Source organism: Carcharhinus amblyrhynchos, chromosome 6 (genome assembly GCF_965287045.1).
Source record: "Carcharhinus amblyrhynchos chromosome 6, sCarAmb.v2.hapA, whole genome shotgun sequence".
Classification (NCBI taxonomy): Eukaryota; Metazoa; Chordata; class Chondrichthyes; order Carcharhiniformes; family Carcharhinidae; genus Carcharhinus; species Carcharhinus amblyrhynchos.
Genome location: NC_137329.1, coordinates 12694380 through 12719394, shown reverse-complemented (window position 1 = coordinate 12719394; position 25015 = coordinate 12694380). Strand labels below are relative to the sequence as shown.

The window sequence follows — 25015 nt, the reverse complement described above, 5'->3', positions numbered from 1 at the left end:
CTTCCAATAATTAGCTGAGATTGAAGCCTTGTGAGGCATTATATGTGCTATTCAATGGCTGGAATTTAATGACCTCGCTTACCCCAAAACTGGCGCATCCCATCCGAGGTCAGCGGACCTTTGCACTGTCCATCCCTTGCCCACTCTAGTTCCCGTGGTGGGCACGAAGGTAAAGTTTTGGGCTATATCTCTCTGTTTTATTGCTGCTTCAAAACCCTAGTACACTGTGCAACACAGCTGCTCCTGCACTAGGTACAATTTTAGAACTACACTTCATTCTAATACCATGGGTATGTGTCAGAGACAGAACCAGAGACTTGCAATTCTAATGGGGGAAGACGACATGTTTGATTCAGTGATATCACACATTTCACATGTTCATTGTGTGTTATATATAATTAGTTTTGTAATGAACCAAATGTTTGGGGAACAATTCAATGTGTTTTTCATAGCATCATTGAATCCCCAACAGTGCAGAAGGAGGCCATTTGGCCCATCAAAGCTCTATGCCCATTACCCCATAGGCAGGATTTTTACAGCCTCCCTTATCCCTAAACCATAAATTCCTGCCTGAGGTCAATGGGCCTTTCCATGGGTCTGTCCCTTGCCTGCACTGATTCCCGTGGCAGGTGGGACAGTGTAATTCCAGCCCGTGTATTTACCCTGACAGACCCCCTAACATTAAGGAGCAATTTCGATGGCCAGTCAACCTAATCTATATTTCTTTGGACTGTGGGAGGAAATCGGAGCACCCAAAGGAAACCCACGCAGACATGGAGAGAACGTGCAAACTCTATACAGACAGTCACCCAAAGCTGGAACTGAACCCTGGTCTCTGGCACTTTGAGAATCATCATAGAATCCCTACAGTACAGATGTAGGCCATTCAGCCCATCGAGTCTGCACTGACCACAATCCCACCCAGGCCCAACACCCGCAACCCCAAGCATTTACCCTGCTAATCCCCCTAACATTAGGGTCAATTTATCATGGCCAATCAACCTAACCCACATATCTTTGGACTGTGGAAGGAAACCGGAATACCCGGAGGAAACCCACACAGACACAGGTGGGGGGAATGTGCAAATCCACACAGACAGTGACCCGAGGCCAGAATTGAACCTGGGACCCTGGTGCCGTGAGGCAGCAGTGCTAACCACTGTCCCACCATACTGCCCTCAGGGGTGGTTTTCAGGGATATTGCTGCAGTTGGGACTGGTACAAGTGATCCTACAGTTAGAAATCACAAAGATTGGTTTCATAAAAGATTTCATGTGAAATGCTTGCTCCGTTAATGTGAGACTGGATTATTTTTCCTACCATTATTTTCAAAGCAGGAAGAGATGGGACTGTACTTGAATGTCAGCAGAGCACCTAATCACTGATTCAGGAGTGTCTCACGCCTGGCAGGCTTGGCCCGGTGTGATTCACGTGGGAGCAGGTTATTTTTTCCACTTTCAAAGTTGTTGAATCACATCTCATTTGCTTTGCCAGCACCAATGGGAAACATATGAATTTTCTTGCTGTGGAGGGAGCACTTCGATTTTATTCAGGAGAATCGCGCCCCAACTTTTTAAAGAATCAATGATGCATTATTCGGGACATTCTTGCCTTGAATTCTTCAGCTGCTTACTTCCTGTGCTGCAAGGAGGACTGTGATGCTCCTCAAGTGTGCCAATCTGCTTTTGACCTTTTCACAGGTCCACAAAATGGTTACACAATTCCATTCAAAATCGCAGACTTCAACCTATGTCGTCAAATGATTTATGCCTGAGGGATCCTGGACTTAAAAGTCTAATCGTGACCATGACTGTCATAAAAACTCAGCTGTTTCACTAAAGTTCCTCAAAGGAAGGAAGCATGGTGGCACAGTGGTTAGCACTGTTGCCTCATAGTGCTAGGGACCTGAGTCCAATTCCTGGTTTGGGTGACTGTGCGGAGTCTGTTTTCCCTGCGCCTGCATAGGTTTCCTCCAACAGTCCGAAAGATATGCTGATTAGGTGCATTGGACGTGCTAAATTCTCCATCAGTTTATCCAAACAGGTGCTGGAGTGAGGTGACTAGGGGATTTTCACAGTAACTTAATTGCAGTGTTAATGTAAGCCCACCAGTAATAAATAAACTTTTAAGAAATCTGCCATCGTTACCAGGTGTGGCCCATGTGTGATTCCAGATCCACAATAACATTGACTATTAAATGTCCCCTGAAAATGGCAAACGCTCAGTTCAGGGGCAACTCGACTCAGCTTCAATATTAAAATCACTGCATTTGTTTTCTTCTATTCATGCATCTAAAGATTGTAGTTTATGACAGTATAACAATATAACTTTTGTGTTTTCTTTTCGTAAAAGATTCTCACACCGGGTATCGTTCTCACGTTTTTGTGCAACTGGTTTTGAGGCCGCCAGTGTTACTTGCAGGATCGAAGTTGGCTTATTTCCCGCTTTCCCTGGATTTCACAACCTGACTAATACTGCAGCTCTTGTGGTTTCTAAGGCCGTTATCTGGTGTGTGTTGCAAAGTGGTTACTCAGCGGAATAACATTCTCTCTTCCCTCTCCACCCCAAAGCATTGTTAAGTTCGCTGTTACAGTTTTTCATCCGCATCCAGTATTATGGTTTTCTGGGAATTAAATCCGCAAAGGATTGCAATTTGCTTTTTGCCAGTTTTTGCTGAGCAAGCTCTGCCTGTTAGATTTCTCCAGTCTGGCTTGACCTAACCTCGATTTGCAAGGTGCAGCGCAAATAAGCGAAATGGATCTTGCTGTTGAAAATATATCTTGCAGAACAGAATTGTGTTCAATTCTGGTCGCCGCACTACAGCAAGGATGTGGAGGCTTTGGGCAGGGCGCAGAAGAGGTTTACCAGTACGCTGCTTGGATTAGAGGGTATGAACTATCAGGAGAGGCTGGACAAACTAGGGTTGTTTTCTCTGGAGAGGTGTGGAGGCTGAAGGGAGACTCGATAGAAGTCAATAAAATTATGAGAAGTATAGATAGGTTTGACGGTCAGAATCTTTTTCCCAGAGCTGTCAGACGGGATTTTATAGCCTCGCTTGCTCCGAAACCGTAAAGTGGTAGTTCAAAGCAGATGTGAGGAGCAAGTTTTTTTTTTACATAGAGTGGTAGGTGTGTGGAATACACTGCCAGGGCTGGTGGAGCAGGCAGATACGATAGGAGCATTTAAGGGGCTTTTAGATAAGCACATGAGTAGCCAAGGAATAGAGGGATATGGACCAAGGGCAGGCAGAAGGGATTAGTTTAACTTGGCATCATGTTCGGCATAACGTCATGGGCCGAAGGGCCTGTTCCTGTGATATGTAGAACAACTATCCTCATTATCACTATCAAACATCCGGAATCGTTTCTATTGAAACATTACTAATAAATGCTGATATTAATTGCATATGTCATAACGGTATCTGGCAATAGTTTGCTCACTTTTACGGGTGAATGAACAGATCTGTAAAAGTTTCTCAGTTGGTGACTGTGTCATTGATGTGGTCGAATTTTCACAGTGTATTTGACACAATGGCTGGGATTTTACAGCCTCGCTCGAGCGAGACTGGAAATTCCCGTCCGAGATCTAAGGACATTTCCGTTGTCTGCCCCTCGCCTGCTCCGATTCCATGACAGGCAAGGCGGTAGAATTCCAGCGAATGATTGCAACTCTGGCTTTGTTAGAATGTGGGCGCACCCAATGTGGGCGTTCAAATGGTCAGTGGATAGGCATATGGATAACACTGGAATAGTTTAGGTTAGAGGGCCATTAGATTGGTTCCACTAGTCAGCGCAACATCGAGGGCTGAAGGGTCTGTACTGCGCTGTTACGTTCTATGAAATGCGAATGTGCCAGATGTGGTTGAAATTTGACAGAGCAGCCTGCCAACTAGCTTTATGCATTGGTGAAGAACACGAGAATATGGAACCTTGCAGTGAGTGCGAAGGTAAATAGTTTTTTTTTAATTTCAAAACTGGACAAAGGTTTTTCATGAGGTTGGAGCAGCTAATTACTGTTGTCTGACTGAAGCGAGTGCACCATGGTTGGCGTAGATGTCACACTGTGAGCCAAAATTTATTCCTGAAATGTCTGGCTGTTCTCTGTGTCAGAAATTGTTCCAGCCATTTGTGAGTGATTCCAGCCACATGAATACTAATGTTCACCATTTGTGTCACGCTGCGACTTATGCTCATTTCTCCCTTTTTCTTATGTGTGTTTCTTTTAGGGCATTTTGCAAGATGTCAAAATCATCTTGATACCTAATGGATATATAATACAGTGCCCGAATCTTAATCGCAGTAAGTACCCAGTATGTTCCTACCATGATAATACCTGTCAGTCACAACACATTACCAAATGAACATGGTGGAAACGTGTGTGAGTGCAGGCAAACCAATTTCAAGTCACAGATCCAAAGATTTGCACATTGAAAGAGGAAATACAGAATAAGAATTATATCTTTTTATTACAGCTTTTTAATTGCAGTCCTTTTCCTGCTGAGGTTTCTTGCTACATGCTGAGTATGCAGGATTGAAATACCCACTAATTGGCTTAGTCTCCAATGTTTTATTTTTGATTTGATTTATTCTTGTCAGATGCATTATATACAGAGCAAAGTATCGTTTCTTGCACGCTATACAGACAAAGCATACCGTTCATAGAGAAGGAAAGGGGAGAGTGCAGAATGTAGTGTTACAGTCATAGCTAGGGAGTAGAGAAAGATCAGCTTAATGCAAGGTAAGTCCATTCAAAAGTCTGACGGTAGCAGGGAAGAAGCTGTTCTTGAGTCAGTTGGTACGTGACTTTTGTATCTTTGTCCTGATGGAAGAAGTTGGAAGAGAGAATGTCCGGGGTGCGTGGGGCCCTTGATTATACTGGCTGCTTTGCCGTGGCAGTGGAATATTGCATGTCGAACGCTGTGTAAGGTAAATGTTATTGCATTCTGAGTTTCCATAAAATAATTTTGCCCATGACATTGGCTTGGTTCATTTGGTAACAGTTTTATTTTCAATATTCGCTCAGGGGACAGTGGGCATTGCTGGCTGGGTCAGCATTCATTGCTCGTGCCTAATTGCCCTTGAACTGAGTGGTTTGCCAAGCCATTTTCAGAGGGCATTTAACATTGCTGCGGGTCTGGAGTCACACATAGGTCCGGCCAAGTAAGGATGGCAGATTTCCTTCCTTTGAGGGATATTAATGAACGAGATGGGATTTTATGACGCTCACGACCGTCAGTCATCTGTTAAATCCAGATTATTGTTGAATTCAAATTTCACCATTTGCCACGGTGGGATTTGAATCCAGGTTCCCAGTTCTTGCCCTGGGCCTCTGGATTACTGTCCTTCGTTTAATTGCCCAATAATATGATTGTCACTGTCTCCCCCTATCGCCTTCCCATTCAGGAAATTATGGGTTCCACTGCAAACTATGGCTGTGAGCTGAAACTTTGCTGCAGTACTGGGATGCAGCATTGCTGGACATACTTACTTTTTCAGCAAGCTCTTGGGGCTAAAGGGATCACAGAATATGGGATGTGAGTGGGGTGAGAAAATTGAACTTGCTGATCATCCATGATCGCAATGAATGATGGTGCAGGCTCCAACAGCTGAATGGCCTACTCCTGCTTCTAGTTTCGAAAGAACCCATCTGCCAACTCAAGTGGACAGTACAAATTCCAGGGTGCGATTTGTAAAAGGCAGAAAGTCCTGAACAATTTTCATCCCTTGCCCAATGCTACGAAAGACAAACCCTCTTCTGTCAGGAAGTACAAAAGTCTGCGGTCATGTACCAACCGAAATAGCTTCTTCTCTGCTGCCATCATACTTTTGAATGGACCTATCTCATATTAAGTTGATCCTTCGCTACACCCTAGCTATGACAGTAACACCACATTCTGCACTTTCTCCTTTCCTTCTCTATGAACATTATGCTTTGTCTGCATAGTGCGCAAGAAAATACTTTTCACTGTATACTGATACGTGTGACAATAAATCAAATCAAAAGTAATTGGCAACTTTATTCATGGTGTTTGGAGGAAATGGGTGTACTCAGATTGGTGGCAGTATTTCCTTGTATAACAACAGCAATTGCATGTCAAAAATGAACCAGCTGTGATTTGTTATGGGACATTGTGAGGGTGAGAGGTTGCTATTTAACGTTTTATTTTTTTCCCATCTGCATCGCGTGCATTTAATTATCATTCATAAGATGGTACATTTTAAAACAATTGTCATTCTGGTCACCTTCCTGAAAAATGTAAATGCCGGTTCTTTGCAAAGCCGAACTAATTCAAGAATAACTTAGATTTTTTATACAGATCACTGTGTTCTTAAGACATCAATGATGGTGCTTACAGGATCAAACACAAGCTGAGTTACAAAGATACTGAAAGAAAAAAAGACTCATTTATATCTCACCTTCCATAACTGTAGGATGCCCCAAGCACTTTACAGACTCTTAAGAACTTTTGAAGTCTGGTGCTTTGACCAATTAGGAGGTTGATCTGATGCCTCCATTTGTTCCACTCTGGGTTGCTTGGCATTGCTAATGCAGTGTGTACTTAACTGTGTTGCTCAGGGTAAGAATTGAACCATCCAGATTCTTTGAATTAACAAGTGAGGAGTTAGTTTTATCACTAAACCTCACTCATTTACAGATTCAGAACTTATTAATGAAAGGTTTTAAGATGTACCACTATGTCCAACTTCCCACTAATGCAAAAATGCACACACAACTTCCCCAGGAATGCCCACAAATAATGGAGTATCAGGTACTAAAGCTTGCCCAAATTTCAAAAAAAGGTCAGGACAAAAAATTGGACATTTGACAAATAGTCAGAAAGACTTTGTCAAATGTCCGATTGCTTGCTCTCAGCTAGAGCGTCACTTACCATGGGGACTGCCGGTACCTTGGTTTCTTACTGAAGCAGTCGCTTTGCAGTCATGGTCATTTGATTCTCTTTTCTCCTGATGACAGTGATGTTGAGTTGGAATTCTCCTTCAATAACTCTTAATTTGCAGCAATGAGGTCTTCTGGTGGGGTTTTAAAACCACAAACAAAGCTCAGCTTTATTGAGAGAGATTTCAGGGAGATAGAGAGAGTGTGAAAGGGAATAATTTTTTTTTGTATTCATTCATGGGGTGGGTATTATTGGCTGGACCAGCATTTATTGCCCATCATGGTTGTCCTTGAGAAGGTGGAGGTGGACTGCCTTCTTGAAACTGCTTTTCCAACTCTTTGGCAAAAGTCTTTGACTATCCACCCTGTTTATGCTTCTCATAATTTTGTAGACCTCTATCTCCCCTAAGCTTCTGTCTTTCCAGTGAAAACAATCTTAGTTTATTCAACCTCTCCTCATAACAAACACCCTCGAAACTGGGCAACGTCCTGGTGAACCTTCTTTGCACTCTCTCCAAAGCTTCCACATCCTTTCGATAGTGTGGTGACCGGACTGCATGAAATACTCCAAATGCAGCCTAATCAAGGTTTTATATAGCTGCAACATGATTTCCCAACTCTGAGGGCAAGCATGCCATATGCCTTCTCAATTATCTTGGCCACTGTGTTGCCACTTTTAGAGAACTGTGAACCTGCATACCCAGATCCCTCTCTAAGTTAATATTCCCAAGGGTTCTGCCCATTTTACAGTATAATTCATACCTAAAGTTTGATTTTCCAAAATACATCACCTCACATTTGTCTGGATTAAACTCCACTTGCCAATTCTGTGCCCAAGTTTCCAATCAATCCATATCCTGTTGTATCCTCTGACGATCCCCGGCACTATCAGCAACTCCACCAATCTTCGTATCATCAACAAACATACTAATCAGACAATCTACATTCTCCTCCAGCTCGTTTATATATACCCTCCAGATCATTTATATGCTTGACTCATAACTGCCCTCTGAATTGACCTCACTCATTATCGAGGTTAATTAGGCATTGTCAACAAATACTGGCCTTAGCTACAATACAGAAATTTCATGAAAGGATTTAAAAAACAATAAAGTGTAGGAGGTTGGGCTAGGGTAAGGTGCCTCTCTGATTTACGGATAAGAGGTTGACATTGGGAGAGTGATTGTTTAGGCAACTTTTGGTGAAGAAATTATCCGAGCTTTAATAATTAGATACCAAAAGAGAAAATGCTGGAAAATCTCAGCAGGTCTGGCAGCATTTGTAAGGAGAGAAAAGAGCTAATGTTTTGAGTCCAGATGACCTTTTGTCAAAGCCCCACTTTGTGGTTTTGATGTTTTGAGTCCAAGTGAACCTTTGTCAAAGCCACAAAGTGGGGCTTTGGCAAAGGGTCATCTAGACTCAAAACATCAGCTCTTTTCTCTCCTTACAAATGCTGCCAGACCTGCTGAGATTTTCCAGCATTTTCTCTTTTGGTTTCAGATTCTAGCATCTGCAGTAATTTGCTTTTAACAATTAGATGTTTGAACTTCTAATAAAAATGAAAAACAAGCAATTATGAAAAATTAAATTGTACACGTTGACCATATTGCATTTTTCACAATTGTGGAACTGTAACATTTCAGGTAAAGGATAGCAAATTTCCTTCCCTAAATGAGATTGATGAACCAGAAGGGTTTTTACAACAATTGACAATGGTTTCAAGATTATCGTTGAACTTTTAACTCCAGAATTGCTTTTACTGAATTCAAATTTTGCCCTCTGGCATAGCAGGATTCAAACCTAGGTCCCCACACAACTGGTCTGGTGGCAATACTGCTACACCACTACCTTGCCTTGCTTGACCTTCAGACTAGAACTGTGCTGCTAATTTTCTGCCTGTAACGTTTGCACTACCTTCTTCAGGCTTTCCCTTTGCAAAGAGAATGAATAGTGTACATGCCTGCAGCATTAGTGAACATGCCATAAATCAGGAGTGTATGTATACATGCCTGCAGTATAAGTGTACATGTATGGAGTAGAGTGTAAATGCATATGCTTGCAACATAAGTGTACACACCTGGAGTGTAAATGCATATGCTTGCAACATAAGTGTACACACCTGGAGTGTAAATGCATATGCTTGCAACATAAGTGTACACACCTGGAGTGTAAATGCATATGCTTGCAACATAAGTGTACACGCCTGGAGTGTGAGTGTACACGCCAATTCTAACCCTGTTAGAATTAGTGTGAGATGATTAGGGGATTTTCAAGTAACTTCATTGCAGTGTTGATGAAAGCTTACTTGTGATTAATAAAAAAACTTAAAAAAAAATACATTTTTAAAATTCTGTCTGCTTTCCCCCCTACAGTAACTATGCTGTGCTTGACTTTTACAGTTCAAATGATTATGGTGTTACACAGCCGTTACATCTGTCTATTTCACTATACTTTCTCCACCATTTAGACTAAAAATATCTCTCAGTCAGCTAGCTTCAGGTATTTGAACTGAGTGTGATGGATGTTTTCTGGATACTCAAGTGCAGTTGAATGTGTGTCAATCAAGGGGAAATTGCCTTCCAACATAATGGCTCTCACAGCACTTTAAGCTGCCAACATCAGGGTGTCTGCAGGTGAATTTGACAGCTTTGGTTCGGTGGGGGGATTGAAAAGGAATAAACCTTATTCAAAGCTGGGACTCTCCAACGTGGCTGAAAGAGAATAGAGTTTTGTTTGGAACATCAAATTCTCCATTCTCACTTGCAGCGGGATGGCCACGGATGAGGTCGGAAAATCCTTTTCAAAGTGGTCTTGTGGGGGGGAAAGCGTTATCGTATCATCCGGCACGGAAGGAGGTCATTCAGCCCTTTGCACTCATGCTAGCTCTCTGAAAGATCTATCCCATTAATCCCACTCATTTGCCCTTTCCCCAGAGCACTACTGACCTTTCCATTTTGGTGCAATTGTACAGGGCGTTGGTGAGGCCACACCTGGAGTATTGTGTGAAGTTTTGGTGTCCTTATTTGAAGAAGGATATCCTTGCTATAGAGGGAGTGCAGCAAAGGTTTAGCAGGCTGATTCCTGGAATGGCAGATCTGTCATATGAAGAGACGCTAAGTCAATTAGGATTATATTCACTGGCGTTTAGAAGAGTGAGAGGGGATCTCATAGAAACTTCTAAAATTCTAACAGGGTTGGACAGGGCAGATTCAGGGAGAATGTTCCCAGTGGTGGAGGAAGTCTAGAACTGGGTGTCATAGTTTGAGGATAAGGTATAAACCTTTTAAGACTGAGGTGAGGAGAAATTTCTTCACCCAGAGGGCGCTGAATGTGTGGAATTCACGACCACAGAATGTAGTTGAGGCCAAAACTTGGTCTGATTTCAAGAAGAAATGAGATATAGCTCTTGGGGCTAAAGGGATTTGGGAGGAAGAGGGAATCAGGATATTGAATTTGATGATCAGCCATGATCAAAATGAATGGTGGAGCAGGCTCGAAGCGCCAAATGCCCCACTCCTCCTCGTTCCTATGCTTCTTTGTCTGAATTCAAATCCATTTTGAAAGTTACAATTGAATCTGCTTCCAGGCAGTGTGTCCAAATCATCATAACTCAAAGTTGAAAAGCAAAATTCTCCCCACCTTCCCCCTGGCATTTTTAACAATTATTATTACTGATGCTCAGTAGCTGCAATATGTACTGTCTACAAGATCGACAGCAGAAATTCACCAAAGATCCTTCAGCAGCACCTTTCAAATACATGACCATTTCCATCTAGAAAGACATGAGCAGCAGATACATGGGAACACCACCAATTGCAAGTTCCCCTCCAATTTCTTCTGAAGTTTAAGTTTATTTATTTGTCACAAGGAGGCTTACATTAACACTGCAATGAAGTTACTGTGAAAATCCCCTAGTTGCCACGCTCTGACACCTGTTCGGATAACACTGAGGGAAAATTTAGCATGGCCAATGCACCCTAACCAGCGTATCTTTTGGACTGTGGGAGGAAACCAGAGCACCTGGAGGAAACCCACACAGACACAAGGAGAGTGTACAGGCTCCACACAGACTGTTACCCAAGCTGGGAATTGAACCCGGGTTCCTGGCACTGTGAGGCAGCAGTGCTAACCACTGTGCTATTCTTGGAAATATTTGACAATGGTCAATCATTTGACAATGGTTTCATGGTCATCAATAAATTCTTAATTCCAGATTTTTAAAAAATTCAAATTCCACCATCTCCCGTGGTGGATTCAAACCCAGGCCCACAGTACATTAACTGCGTTTTTGGATTAATAGCGTAATGATAATATCACTTGGCCAACACCTTCCCTACAGTCCTGTAGAGTAGTTGGACTCTAACCAGCGATTTCTCTTCCTTGTTTTTTCTATATTTTCCCCTTTCCCGTTGTCGTCGGTGACATGGTTGGAACAATGAAACAAACATCTTCATGAGCGCTGCCAATATCAGGACAAGGATTTGAGTTATTATCCTCCTTTCTTATGGTTTGGTCAAAGTGAACAGGCTGGCATGTGAGAATGGACCAGACTGGGTCATCTTCCTCCATATCTTTCAGTTAATGTTTTTTAAGCTTTGTTTTACTACAAGTAAAACTTGTGACTACAAGCGGTAACCTGTGTCCTCCTGTATTGTAATTACTCCGTGTTGCCCATTGGAAACCATCGAGCGGCCACACATGTGGCTGTGGTGAGACCTTCGTGGCCACATGCACCAGCAGAAGGTACATTAGACATGATACAAATAGATGCATTCAACGGGTGTTTGTATGAACAGACAGCTACTCCTAGTCAGTAAGAAAGGAAGTAAAGCGCTCGCAATTGACAGAGAACAACTGCACAGGGTGAAATTTTCCTTCTTTGGGACTAAGTGCGGTGGCACCTTTCCTGCTGGCCAGAATGGCAGGATTCCGCACCAGATTGGAGCCTAATTAATTATGCACGGGTTTATCCTCCTCTGAACCTTCTGGTGGGCTGGCAGCTGATTCATCTGCCCACCATTAGCTGGCGGGATCAAAGGTCCCGCTGCCACATTTAAACACCAGTCCAGCGCGCTTGTTATTGCTCTCTCTAGCCCACCAGGCTTCACCAGTCCATACAGGCTGTCAGCAACCCAGAGGGCAAAGGCCTCAAGAAGAAGGTGGTACCAGCTTCTGCCGCCAGGGCACTTGAAGTCCTTATTTGAAGAGTCCAGGCTCACTAACGTGTTGCGCCTCAGGGATGGCTGAAAGAAGCACATAGATCTTACCCCTCTGGCCAGGGAGCCCATTGTCCAGGAGGTTAACAGGGCTGACACCAGCCTGCAATGTGTCATCCAGTTCAGGAAGCCGATGGATGGTCTCATCCACTCCGCCAGGGTAAATCCTCTCTCAGCTCCCTCCACCACCAAACTCTCAGCATGGCAACATGCACTCCAGCTCTCTTCATGGATCTCACACATTCATTAGCAAGGGACACAAATCTTCAAACCACTCATTCTTCTCAACAAAACTTTCCCAACGTCACCATGCCAGCTGTTTATGTTTCTCCACCTTCATTCCCTGTCCCTCTTGGGTAGGGTGGACCACACACAGGAGACAGGGAACCTCTGCTCCACCTCCTCTGATCACATCGCCTTCATTTGTCTTCATACTGGCCAAACATGTGCACAACAAGCATGAGTGAGCCCCAAATGAGGGGGAGATGGCAGAAATACTCAGCAAATTTGAGGAGGCTGCAGCAGGATCCGTTGGCAAGGACAGGGATCGCTCCTGTGGTGACGCAGAGCTTGGGACAATAAGCCAGTATGGATCCCAGTTCCATCACTTTACTCAATCCTGCAGTTCACAGTGAGTGCAATGTACTCTGAATCAGCTTCAATTCAACCACTCAAACTGTCCTTTTGCCTTTTGCACTTACCAGTAGCCCACGGTGGCTAGCCAGTCCAGTACCTCTCTGAGCCCTGGGAGCATGTCTGAGGGTGAGTGATCTCGTGAAGAACTATCACAATGCTCACCTGCACCCTCCACCAGTGCAGAGAGAGAGAGACACACACACGCACCTTGGTAAAACATAGTTCAAGGTTAGACTCACATTCTCTCGTGGAGTTTGCACATTCTCCTTGTGTCTGCATGGGTTTCCTCTGGGTGCTCCGGTTTCCTCCCACAGTCCAAAGATATGCAGGATTAGGTTGATTGGCCATGCTAAGAAATTGCCCCTTAGTGTCTAGGGATGTGTAAGTTAGAGGGATTAGTGGGTATAATGTGTAGGGATATGGGGGTAGGGCCTGGGCAGGATTGTGGTCGGTAGACTCGATGGGCCGAAGGGCCTCTTTCTACACTGTAGGGTTCTATGATTCAAAGTCACTTCCTGAGGAACATTTCACTTACACACCAGCAGCTGGTGGGAAGAAGTCCACCATTAGGGGAATTGCAAAATGGTTTTACACCATTGGGTTTCTGATTTTTGGGTTTCCGCTAGACTTTCTGCCCCTGCCCACCCACCAAACCTGCTGCAGGTGAGATGGGAGAATTCCGCCTACATTTTGTTTTTATCTTTCCATTTTATCAACCGACCAAAAGGAATATTGAAGTACGTATGAGATTGAGTATGGAGATCACATGCCCAACACCTCATTCTTATTCTATTCACTGATCAGAAATGAAAGTTGCCACGTCTGGATTTGCCACCTGAAGCCATAGAGTCATAGAGGTTTACGTCATGGAAACAGGCCCTTTGGGCCAACTTGAACCAAGACTGTAGAACCAGAGAAATGTTATAAGTGCACAATCTTAGAATCAAATGCCTACAGTGCAGAAGGAGGCCATTCGGCCTATTGACCACAATCCCACCCAGGCCGTATCTCAATAACCTCTTGCATTTACTCTAGCAAGTCCCTGACACACACAGGCAATTTAGCATGGCCAATCCACGATAAACTGGAGCACCTGGAGGAAACCCACCCAGACACGTGGAGAATGTGCAGACTCCGCACAGAAGTGACCCAAGCCAGGAATTGAACCTGGGTCCGTGGTAGTGTGAGGCAACAGTGCTAACCACCGTGCCACTGCTGCCCTCAAAGAGAAAGAGGCCATTCAGCCCATCGTGACCTCACTGGCCATAGAAGAAAAAATGAAACTAGTCGCTTGTTTTAATCCCAATTTTCCAGACACCTGGTCTGTAACCTTGCAGGTTACGATATTTCGGATGCAGATCCAGGTTAATGAATTGAGTGTCTCAGCCCTGACCACCAATTTAGGCAATGAATTCCAGACACCCACCATCCTGTGGGTGAAAAAGATTTTCCTCTAATTCTACCAATCACCTTAAACCGGTGCCCCTTGGTAATTGACCCGCAACTAAGCTGCCATTTTTGTACCACACTGAATTCAGTCCTTAATTATTTGTCTTTACTCCAGTAGCATATAACAAAGGAAGCTTCTCTGTGCTACATGTCAATGGGAACTGTGAGAGGTTGGTAAATATTTAATCGAAAATAAGAACATAAGAAATAGGAGCAGGAGTAGGCCATCTAGCCCTTTGAGCCTGCCCCGCCATTCAATAAGATCATGGCTGATCTGTTGTGGCTCAGTTCCACTTTCCCGCCCTCTCCCCATAACCCTTAATCCCCTCTCTTATCAAGAACCCATCAACCCGCTTCTTAAAAATATTTAGCGAGGCAGCCTCCACCACTTCAACGGGCAGAGAATTCCAGAGATTCACCACCCTTTGAGTGAAGAAGTTCCTCCTCAACTCCGTTCTAAACCGCCTCCCCTTTATCTTGAGGCTGTGCCCCCTAGTCCTACTGTCTTTTTTGAGCGGGAAGAGTCTCTCCACCTCTATCCTATCCATCCCATTCATCATCTTATACGTCTCAATGAGATCTCCCCTCATTCTTCTAAACTCTAACGAGTACAAGCCTAGTTTATTCAGCCTCTCCTCATAGCTCAATCCCCTCAACTCCGGTATCAGCCTAGTAAACCTCCTCTGCACTCCCTCCAGGGCCAAAATATCCTTGCGCAGGTGCGGCGCCCAAAACTGCACACAGTACTCCAGCTGCGGCCTCACCAATGCCCTATACAGCTGCAGCAAGACCTCCCTACTTTTATATTCAATCCCCCTCGCTATGAAGGCCAGCATCCCATTCGCCTTCCTGACCACCTGCTGCACCTGCAAGCTGGGTTTTTGCGACTCATGCACAAGGACCCCGAGGTCCCTCTGCACCGTCGCCTGCTGCAGTTTTTCGCCACGTAAGTAATAGTCCTTCCTACCATTCTTCCTACCAAAGTGGACCACCTCACACTTGCCAACATTAAATTCCATTTGCCATTTCCTGGCCCATTCGCCCAGCCTATCTAGATCCTTCTGCAGACTCTCCACACCCTCTGCACAATTTGCCTTTCCCCCAATCTTGGTGTCATCAGCAAATTTCGACACCCTGCACTCGGTTCCCTCCTCCAGATCATCTATATAAATGGTAAATAGCTGAGGCCCCAGCACCGACCCCTGGGGCACCCCACTAGTCACCAACCGCTAATCCGAATAGCACCCATTGACCCCCACTCTCTGCCTCCTATTTGACAACCAATCCTCTATCCACGCTAACACCCTACCCCCAACTCCATGTCCCCTGACCTTCTGCAATAACCTCTTGTGAGGTACCTTGTCAAACGCCTTCTGAAAATCCAGAAAGACCACATCCACCGGCTCTCCTCTATCCACTGCCCTAGACACATCCTCATAGAACTCCAGTAAATTTGTCAGACACGACTTCCCTTTAATGAAACCGTGTTGCGTCTGCCCTATCAAGCAATTCCCTTCAAGATGCCTCGCAATTTCCTCCTTAATGACGGATTCTAACATTTTACCTACCACAGACGTTAAACTAACCGGCCTATAATTCCCCGCCTTTTGCCTGGCACCCTTCTTAAACAACGGCGTAACATTAGCCGTTTTCCAATCTTCCGGCACTTCCCCGGAATCCAGCGACGTCTGGAAAATAACCACCAAGGCATCCACTATCACCTCCGCCATTTCTTTCAGAACCCTCGGATGCATTCCATCCGGTCCTGGGGACTTGTCCACAATCAGCCCCTCCAGTCTGTTGAGCACCACCTCTCTAGTAACAGTAATGTCATTAAGACCCTCCATTCCTACCACCTTTCCATCGCTAACACCCGGCAAATTATTCACGTCCTCCTCCGTGAAGACAGAAACAAAAAAGTTATTCAAGACCTTAGCCATATCCCCATCCCCTACCACTAGCTCCCCTTTCTCATCCTCTAAAGGACCAACGTTCACCCTAGCCAGCCTCTTCCTTTTTATATATTTATAAAAACTCTTGCTATCCTTTTTTATATTAAGTGCTAGCCCAGATGGTTATAGTTTGCTGCTGACGTTTTATAGATTTTCTTTGGGCTGTAGTCATTACCTATCTGAGCCCAGGGCATGAAATGAAATGGAACAAAGTGGGTTGACACATCCCTTCATGGGTGGCACGGTGGCAGGAATGGTACACAGACTGGAGATTACCAAAATTAGGAGGGGTTTTGAGAGAATATGGGAAAAAAAAATTCCTTTAGTTGGGGGAGTGGTAGAAGAGTGGCACGGTGGCACAGTGGTTAGCACTGCTGCCACACAACGTCCTGGGTTCAATTCCAGCCTTGGGTTATTGTCTGTGTGGGATCTGCGTGTTCTCCCCGAATCTGCGTGGGTTTCCTCTGGGTGCTCTGGTTTCCTCCCACAGTCTGAAAGACGCGCTGGTTAGATGCATTGGCCATGCTAAATTCTCCCTCAGTGTACTGAACAGGCGCCGGAGTTTGGCGACTAGGGAATTTTCACAGTAACTTCATTGCAGTGTTAATGTAAGCCCCCTTGTGACACTAGTAAATAGTGGGTTTCCCCCAGTTTCCTCCCACAGTCCAAAGATGTGCAGATTAAGTTGATTGACCATGCGAAATTGCCCCTTAATGTCAAGGGGATTAGCAGGATAAATATGTGGGGATATGGGGATAGGGGATGGGTGGGATTGCTGTCGGTGCAATGGGCTGAACGGTCGTCTTCTGCACTGATTCTATGAAACTGACTGGGGCAGAGAAAGTAGGCATCTGGGAGAAAAATTTCCCATCTAAGAGAGCTGTCGATAAAACATGTATTCAAGCAATGCTCACAGGATGCTTGTGTTTGAATTGAGTGCCTTGGTCTATCCCTAGATAGCTGGCATAGATAGAACATCTGTTGTGCATCAAAACAAGTTAGGCCATTTTCCTTGACTGACCCTGATTTGTAATCTCTGCAGTGACAGGAGTAAAGCAAAGTTGCGCTCCACGTGACCCATGATCAAGTGCAACAAAGGAAGGGGCTGTTTGGCCCATCGAGTCTGTGGCAGCCCTTGTGAAGAGCACTCCGGTTACTCGCACTTCCCCTGTGCCTGCCCGGTTTTCTCTGTCAAGTTCACGTGTGATATTAAAGAACAACAACAACCTGCCTTTATATGGTGCCTTTCCTGCAGCAGAACACCCCAAGGTCGACTCACAGGAGTGTGACCAGACAAAATGCGACATAGGGCCACATAAGGAAATATTCATAAAGATGGTAAAAAAACCTTAGCCAAAGAGGTAGGTTTTGAGAGGGTGGGCGGGGGGAGCTGTTCTTAAAAGAGGAGGAAGAGACACGTAGGCCAAAATTTTCCAGCTGTCTCCACCGGTGGGAATGTCCGGTCCCGCTGCGGGTTCTCTGGTGGCAGAGGGCGCTAAGAACAGGTAAACCTGTTGACAGCAGCGGGACTGGAAGATCCTGCCACTAAGCCAATGGCGGGCCACTTCTGCCACCGCAAACCAGACTGCGGAGAGGGAGGAATATCCCGGCCATAGGGAGGGAATTCCAGGGCTTCATGTCGGGGCAGCCGGAAGTGTGGGATTTCAGTGTTTGAACTGAACCATTTGGAATATGTTTTCCACTTTCAGCATTAAGGAAACACCGTCATCCTGAATTTGAAATCTTGTTGATTCTGATAAGTTCCAAGCCATGCTTTGTGTTGCGCCGTGCATCATTTTGGGGATTTGCGACACTCGCTCGGACCAGTGCTTTCACGCTCCCTTTGTCTTACTGGAATGAATCCATCTTTTTCCCTGCAAATGACCTTCTCTCCCCTGTTTGAGCACTCACCTTTACCAGCTTCCCCCTCGTACCTGTGCCCGCTTATCTGACCACGACTGCAATGACTGGATTTAACTCACACTGTCACACTGATCTGGAATTAAACAAGAGAAGCTGGTTGAGCCTAATCCCTAAGACACAACTCACAGTATAGATCAAACCACAACTTGTATTTCTTTTTAAAACATCTCTGAAATTAAATAAGAGAAGCTCCTTGAGCCTAATCCTTAAGGCGCAACTCACAACACAGATCAAATCGCAGCCATAGCTTGTATTTTTAATACTTCCCAATACAGTGCCATGGTGGCACAGTGGTTAGCACTGCTGCCTCACGGCACCAGGGATCCGGGTTTGATTCCCAGCTTAGATCAGTGTCTGTGTGGCGTCCGCACATTCGCCCCTGTCTGTGTGGGTTTCCTCCAGGTGCTCCAGTTTCTTCCCACAGTCCGAAAGATGTGCTGATTCAGTGCATTGGCCATGCTAAATTCTCCCTCAGTGTGCCTGAACAGGTGCCGCAGTGTGGCGACAGTCGCTTCATTGCGGTGTAAATGTAAGCCTACTTCTGGCACTTATAAATAAACTTTAAAAACTAATGTAAGAAAGCATCCCAAAATACTTCACTGTGGCATTAGGAAAAGAAATCAAAGAATCCCTGCAGTGCAGGAGAAGGCCATTTGGCTCATCGGACCTGCATCAGTTACAATCCCACCCAGACCCTATCCCGTAAACCCCATATTTACGCAGCTAATCCCCCTCACATTTAAGGTTAATTTGGCATGACCAATTCACCAAACCTGCACATCTTTGGGGCTGTGGGAGGAAACCGGAGCACGCTGAGGAAACCCACGCAGACACGGGGAGAATGTGCAAACTCCGCACAGACAGTGACCCAAGGCCGGAATTGAACCCGGGTCCCTGGCAGCGAGGCAGCAGTGCTAACCAATGTGCCATCGTGCCACCCATGGAGACATGTAAGGGGGAATATGTGACAAAAAGCTTGATCGAAGAAGTCTGTTTTAAGGAGTGCTTTAGGCAATGGGAAAGGTGGAGAGATTGAGGGAGGGAATCCCAGAGCCTGGGGCTTGGGCAGCGGTGGTGATTAAAATGAGTGCATGTATCTCAGCATCTTGTGGGGTCTGGTTGGGATGGGGGTTGGTGGGGGGGGGGGGGGGGGGGGGGGTGGAAATGGGCAGGGATGAAGCCATGGAGGGAATTGAAAATTAGGATGTGAATTTTAAAAACTGAGGCAGTGTTAGGTGTAGGTCAGTGAGCACATGATTTATTCAGCATTGCTCCCGTTATGCAATGCATGGGTTAATCCTGTCACATTTCACACATTTTATTTCCATTCAAGAGGAAGATGACTAGGTGAGGCACAGTGGGATTGGATATTTTCCATTTTTAGCTTTTAAATTGGCTGGTTGCTGTTGGGCGCATTTCAATAGCAGGTAAAAGGGCAGTGTATCTTGTATCGAGCCCTCCGGAGGCATCTGGCACACATCGCTGGGTCCAGGGATCTAATTAGTCCCAGCTTCGGTCTAAGGAAGTGAACATTTGTGCTGATTTAATTTGTATTTATTTTAATTCAAGTTACTGTTAGCCTTTGAATGAAGTTTTCTCTTAGGTTTTTGTTTCGGTCCTAGACAAAACTGATTGACTAAATAGGCCTCCAAATGATGCAGTCTGCTTCTGGTAATCGTAACTCCCTTAACATCACACTGGGGCAAAATCTGACTTTGCAATCATTTTGGGGAAAAAGTGAGACATGTGCCTGGAATTACCATGGAGATAGAACGACAAGCACATTGTGAAAATGGCTTTCCCTGCACAGCAGTTGGCTGTTTCTATTTTGGGATCTAATTCAGGAATTATGAAACTAAAATGGGAAGACAAAAGATTTTGAGGCCTCTTCCTACTGGGTAAACCCCAGAGATCTGACTGACTACCCCACTCTTGATGTGAGATGGCTGCGGCCATTTTATGCTGAGTATCTAGACTGTCCACATTAATTAGGCCTCAGGCTCTTTTAATTCATTTACCGGATGAGACTGTCACTGGCTGGGCCAGCGTTTGTTGACCATCCCTAACTGGGGTCCATTTTAGAGGACGTTTGTAAGCCAACTACATACTGAGGGTCTGGAGTCACTTGTAGGCCATTCCAGGTAAGGATGGTTGATTTTTTTCCCTAAAGGAATCAGAGCGGTTTGAGAGCATTGTGGCACAGTGGTTAGCACTGATGCCTCACAGTGTTAAGTCCCAGGTTCAATTCCAGCCTAGGGTCACAGTCAGTGTGGAGTTTGCATGTTCTCCCTGTGTCTGTGTGGGTTTCCTCTGTGTGCTCTGGTTTTCTCCCACAGTCCAAAGATGTGCAGGTTAGGTGATTGGCCATGCTTAATTATCCCTAGTGTCAGGGGGATAAATCTGAGGGGTTATGGGAATAGAGTCTGGGTGGGATTGTGATCGGTGCAGGCTCGACAGGCCGAATGGCCTCCTTCTACACTGTAGGGTTTCTAAGATTTACGGTATGGAAACAGGCCCTTTGACCCAACTTGTCCATGCCACTCGTTGTACTATTAAGCTAGTCCCAATTGCCTGCATGGAGGCCCGTATCCCTCTATACCCATCTTATCCATGTAACTGTCTAAATGCTTTTTAAAAGACAAAATTGTACCCACCTCTACTACTGCCTCTGGCAACTTGTTGCAGACACTCACCACCTTCTGAGTGAAAAAATTGCCCCTCTGGACCCTTTTGTATCTCTCCCCCTCACTTTAAATCTATGTCCACTAGTTTTAGACTTGTCCATTTTTGGGAAAAGATGTTGACTATCTACTTTATCTTTGCCCCTCATTATTTTATAGATCTTTATAAGATCACGCCTGAGCCTCCTATGCTCCAGGGAAAAAGGTCCCTGTCTATCCAGCCTCTCCTTATAACGAAAACCATTAAGTCCCAGTAGCATCCTAGTAAATCTTTATTGCACTCTTTCTCGTTTTAATAATATCTTTTCTATAATAAGACAGCCAGATGGGTTTTTCTGACAACTGTTTCATGGTCCAGATTTCCATTGAATTCAAATTCCACCATCTGCCGTGGCAAAATTTGAAACTGGGTTCGCCAGATCTTGCTGTGGCTTTCTGGGCTACTAGTCCAGTGACAATAGCACTGTGCCACTGCCTCCCTGTACAAATCCAAGCCTGCCTAGCAAGCATAGCGATTTCTTCTGGTGAAGTAGAAAGTGATTCCACCCCCCTCCCCCACCCCACAATCCAGATTGTGGTGTGTTTCGAGGTCAGGCTAACTGCAGTTGCGAACCCTTTTCCTGTTCCTCCTTGCATTTCACTTTGACCCACCCTTTGGTTTCTTGTGACAGATTCTCCATCAGAAGAGATTTAAAAAAATGACAAATAATCACACACAAGTGGTTGGATGCAGCTACCTGAAGTCAAACTCAAAGACAGAACCACTTTCCTATTCACCTGCTGTGCTCTCCCAGCTTGCTTTGTAGCTATTTCCAACTCAGTGAGTTTTTAGAAGCTGAGGCCAAGTCTCCAGTCAATCCCAGCCTTGGTCTTCCCATTTCACATGGGATTAGTAACTGAGATCCTCAGATGTGAATGCAGGAAATACAACAAGATTCAGTTTTGGAGTTTGCAACTCCCCACATGGAGCCTTGGACCAATCCCCCCATCTTTATCATCAATTCGCTACCGTCATAGAATCCCTACAGTGCAAAAGGAGGTCATTTGGCCCATTAAGTCTGTACTGACCACAATCCCACCCAGCCCCTATTCCTGTAACCTCTCAAACTTAAGCTGCTAAAACCCCTGACATTAGCGTCAATTTACCATGGCCAATCAACCTAACCCACACATTTTTGGACATTAAAGGGCAATTTAGCATGGCTAATCCACCAACCTGCACATCTTTGGACATTCTGGGGCAATTTAGCATGGTCCAATCTACCTAACCTGTACATTTCTAGACCACATGATGGAGAGAATGTGTGAATGTGGAATGATGAATATGATGTGAACATGAAGATCTGGGGCCACAAGTTTTCATCATGGGATTAAGGGATTATATATTGTGCAGGGATGTGTCAAATTTAAGTTATCTTTTTAGCAAACGGCCATTGTCGTGCTCTGCAATGGGTTGAGGAAAATGGAAGCTTCTCTGTCCATACCAGTCATGGGGCAGGATTCTCTCCAAAAAATTCTCAGTGTTGAATTCATGGGAAAACTGGAGTGATTCACACTGAACCACTTTCAATGCAGCTACATCCTTCTCGAATAAGGGGACCCAAATGGTACACAATGTTCGAAGCGCAACTTCTTGGCATTCATTGCTAAAGGAATAGAATATGAAAGATAACTTGGGGAAATAAGTAGTGATATCTTGAGGAGTGTACATATAACAGAAAAGGAGGTGCTAGAAGTCTTAAAGCACATCTAGGTAGATAAATCCTCAGGACCTAATGAAATGTATCCCAGAACACTGGGAGGCTAGGGAAGAAATTATGGGTCCCCTGGCAGAGATATTTGAATCATCGATAATCACAGGTGACGTGCCTGAAGATTGGAGGGTGGCAAATGTTTAAAAAGGGCTGGAGCGAAAAGCCTGTGAACTGCATCTGTAGTGGGTAAGTCGTGAGAAGATATTTTGAGAGATAGGATCTACTGGCACTTAGATTCGTAAGGACTGATTAGGGACAGTAAGCATGGATTTGTGAAAATCATGTCTCACAAATTTGGTTGAGTTTTTGAAGGGGTAACCAGGAAGATAGATGAGGGCAGTGCAGTTGATGTTGTCTACGTGGACTTTAGCAAGGCTTTTGACAAGGTACCACATAGTAAGTTGCTGCAGAAGGTTGAATCCCATGGAATCCAGGGTGAGGTAGCCAATGGATACAAAATTGGCTTGATAACAGAAGACAGAGGGTAGTTTTAGAGGGTTGTTTTTCAAACTGGCAGCTTGTGACCAGTGGTGTGCCTCATGGACTGGTGCTGGGTTACCTATTATTTATCATTTATATTAATGATTTGGATCAGAATTTAGTAGGCTTGGTTAGCAAGTTTGCAGATGACACCAAGATTAGTGGCAACACGGATAGTGAAGAAGTTATTTAGGATTGCAATGCGTTTTTGATCAATTGGGCCAGTGGGCTGAGGAATGGCCGAAGGAGTTTAATTTAGATAAATGCGAGGTGAAGCATTTTGGTCAATCAAACAAGGGCAGGACTTACTCAGTTAATAGTAGGGCGTTGGGAAGAGTTATAGAGCAAAGAGATCCAGAGGTATAAGTTTGCAGCTCCTTGAAAGGGATTCATTAAAGGGAAGTCGTGTCTGACAAATTTACTGGAGTTCTATGAGGATGTGTCTAGGGCAGTGGATAGAGGAGAGCCGGTGGATGTGGTCTTTCTGGATTTTCAGAAGGCGTTTGACAAGGTACCTCACAAGAGGTTATTGCAGAAGGTCAGGGGACATGGAGTTGGGGGTAGGGTGTTAGCGTGGATAGAGGATTGGTTGTCAAATAGGAGGCAGAGAGTGGGGGTCAATGGGTGCTATTCGGATTGGCGGTTGGTGACTAGTGGGGTGCCCCAGGGGTCGGTGCTGGGGCCTCAGCTATTTACCATTTATATAGATGATCTGGAGGAGGGAACCGAGTGCAGGGTGTCGAAATTTGCTGATGACACCAAGATTGGGGGAAAGGCAAATTGTGCGGAGGGTGTGGAGAGTCTGCAGAAGGATCTAGATAGGATGGGCGAATGGGCCAGGAAATGGCAAATGGAATTTAATGTTGGCAAGTGTGAGGTGGTCCACTTTGGTAGGAAGAATGGTAGGAAGGACTATTACTTACGTGACGAAAAACTGCAGCAGGCGACGGTGCAGAGGGACCTCGGGGTCCTTGTGCATGAGTCGCAAAAACCCAGCTTGCAGGTGCAGCAGGTGGTCAGGAAGGCGAATGGGATGCTGGCCTTCATAGCGAGGGGGATTGAATATAAAAGTAGGGAGGTCTTGCTGCAGCTGTATAGGGCATTGGTGAGGCCGCAGCTGGAGTACTATGTGCAGTTTTGGGCGCCGCACCTGCGCAAGGATATTTTGGCCCTGGAGGGAGTGCAGAGGAGGTTTACTAGGCTGATACCGGAGTTGAGGGGATTGAGCTATGAGGAGAGGCTGAATAAACTAGGCTTGTACTCGTTAGAGTTTAGAAGAATGAGGGGAGATCTCATTGAGACGTATAAGATGATGAATGGGATGGATAGGATAGAGGTGGAGAGACTCTTCCCGCTCAAAAAAGACAGTAGGACTAGGGGGCACAGCCTCAAGATAAAGGGGAGGCGGTTTAGAACGGAGTTGAGGAGGAACTTCTTCACTCAAAGGGTGGTGAATCTCTGGAATTCTCTGCCCGTTGAAGTGGTGGAGGCTGCCTCGCTAAATATTTTTAAGAAGCGGGTTGATGGGTTCTTGATAAGAGAGGGGATTAAGGGTTATGGGGAGAGGGCGGGAAAGTGGAACTGAGCCACAACAGATCAGCCATGATCTTATTGAATGGCGGGGCAGGCTCGAAGGGCTAGATGGCCTACTCCTGCTCCTATTTCTTATGTTCTTATGTTCTTATGAAAGTGGAGTCACAGGTGGACAGAATGGCGAAGAAAGCATTCGGCATGCTTGGTTTCATTGATCAGGACATTGAATGCAGGAGTTGGGATGTCTTGTTGAAGTTACACAAGACATTGGTAAGGCAACATTTGGAATACTGTGTGCAGTTCTGGTCACCATATTACAGAAAGGATATTATTAAACGAGAAAAAGCGTAGAAAAGATTTACTAGGATGCTACTGGGACTTGATGGTTTGAGTTATAAGGAAAAGCTGGATAGACTGGGACTTTTTTCTCTGGAGCACACATAGCAGGCTTAGGGGTGATCTTATAGAGGACTATAAAATAATGAGGAACATAG

At 45.0% G+C, this 25015-nt stretch overlaps 1 protein-coding gene across 1 annotated transcript in view; it reads left to right on the top strand.

Moving 5' to 3' along the window:
- LOC145343701 (protein kinase C-binding protein NELL1-like) overlaps window positions 1-25015 on the top strand; it is an 828548-nt gene that overhangs the window by 95811 nt on the left and 707722 nt on the right. Inside the window, exon 6 of the mRNA XM_080189909.1 lies at window positions 4226-4298. Within this exon, the coding sequence (XP_080046035.1) occupies window positions 4226-4298 (73 nt within the window). The remainder of the gene's footprint in view (window positions 1-4225; window positions 4299-25015) is intronic.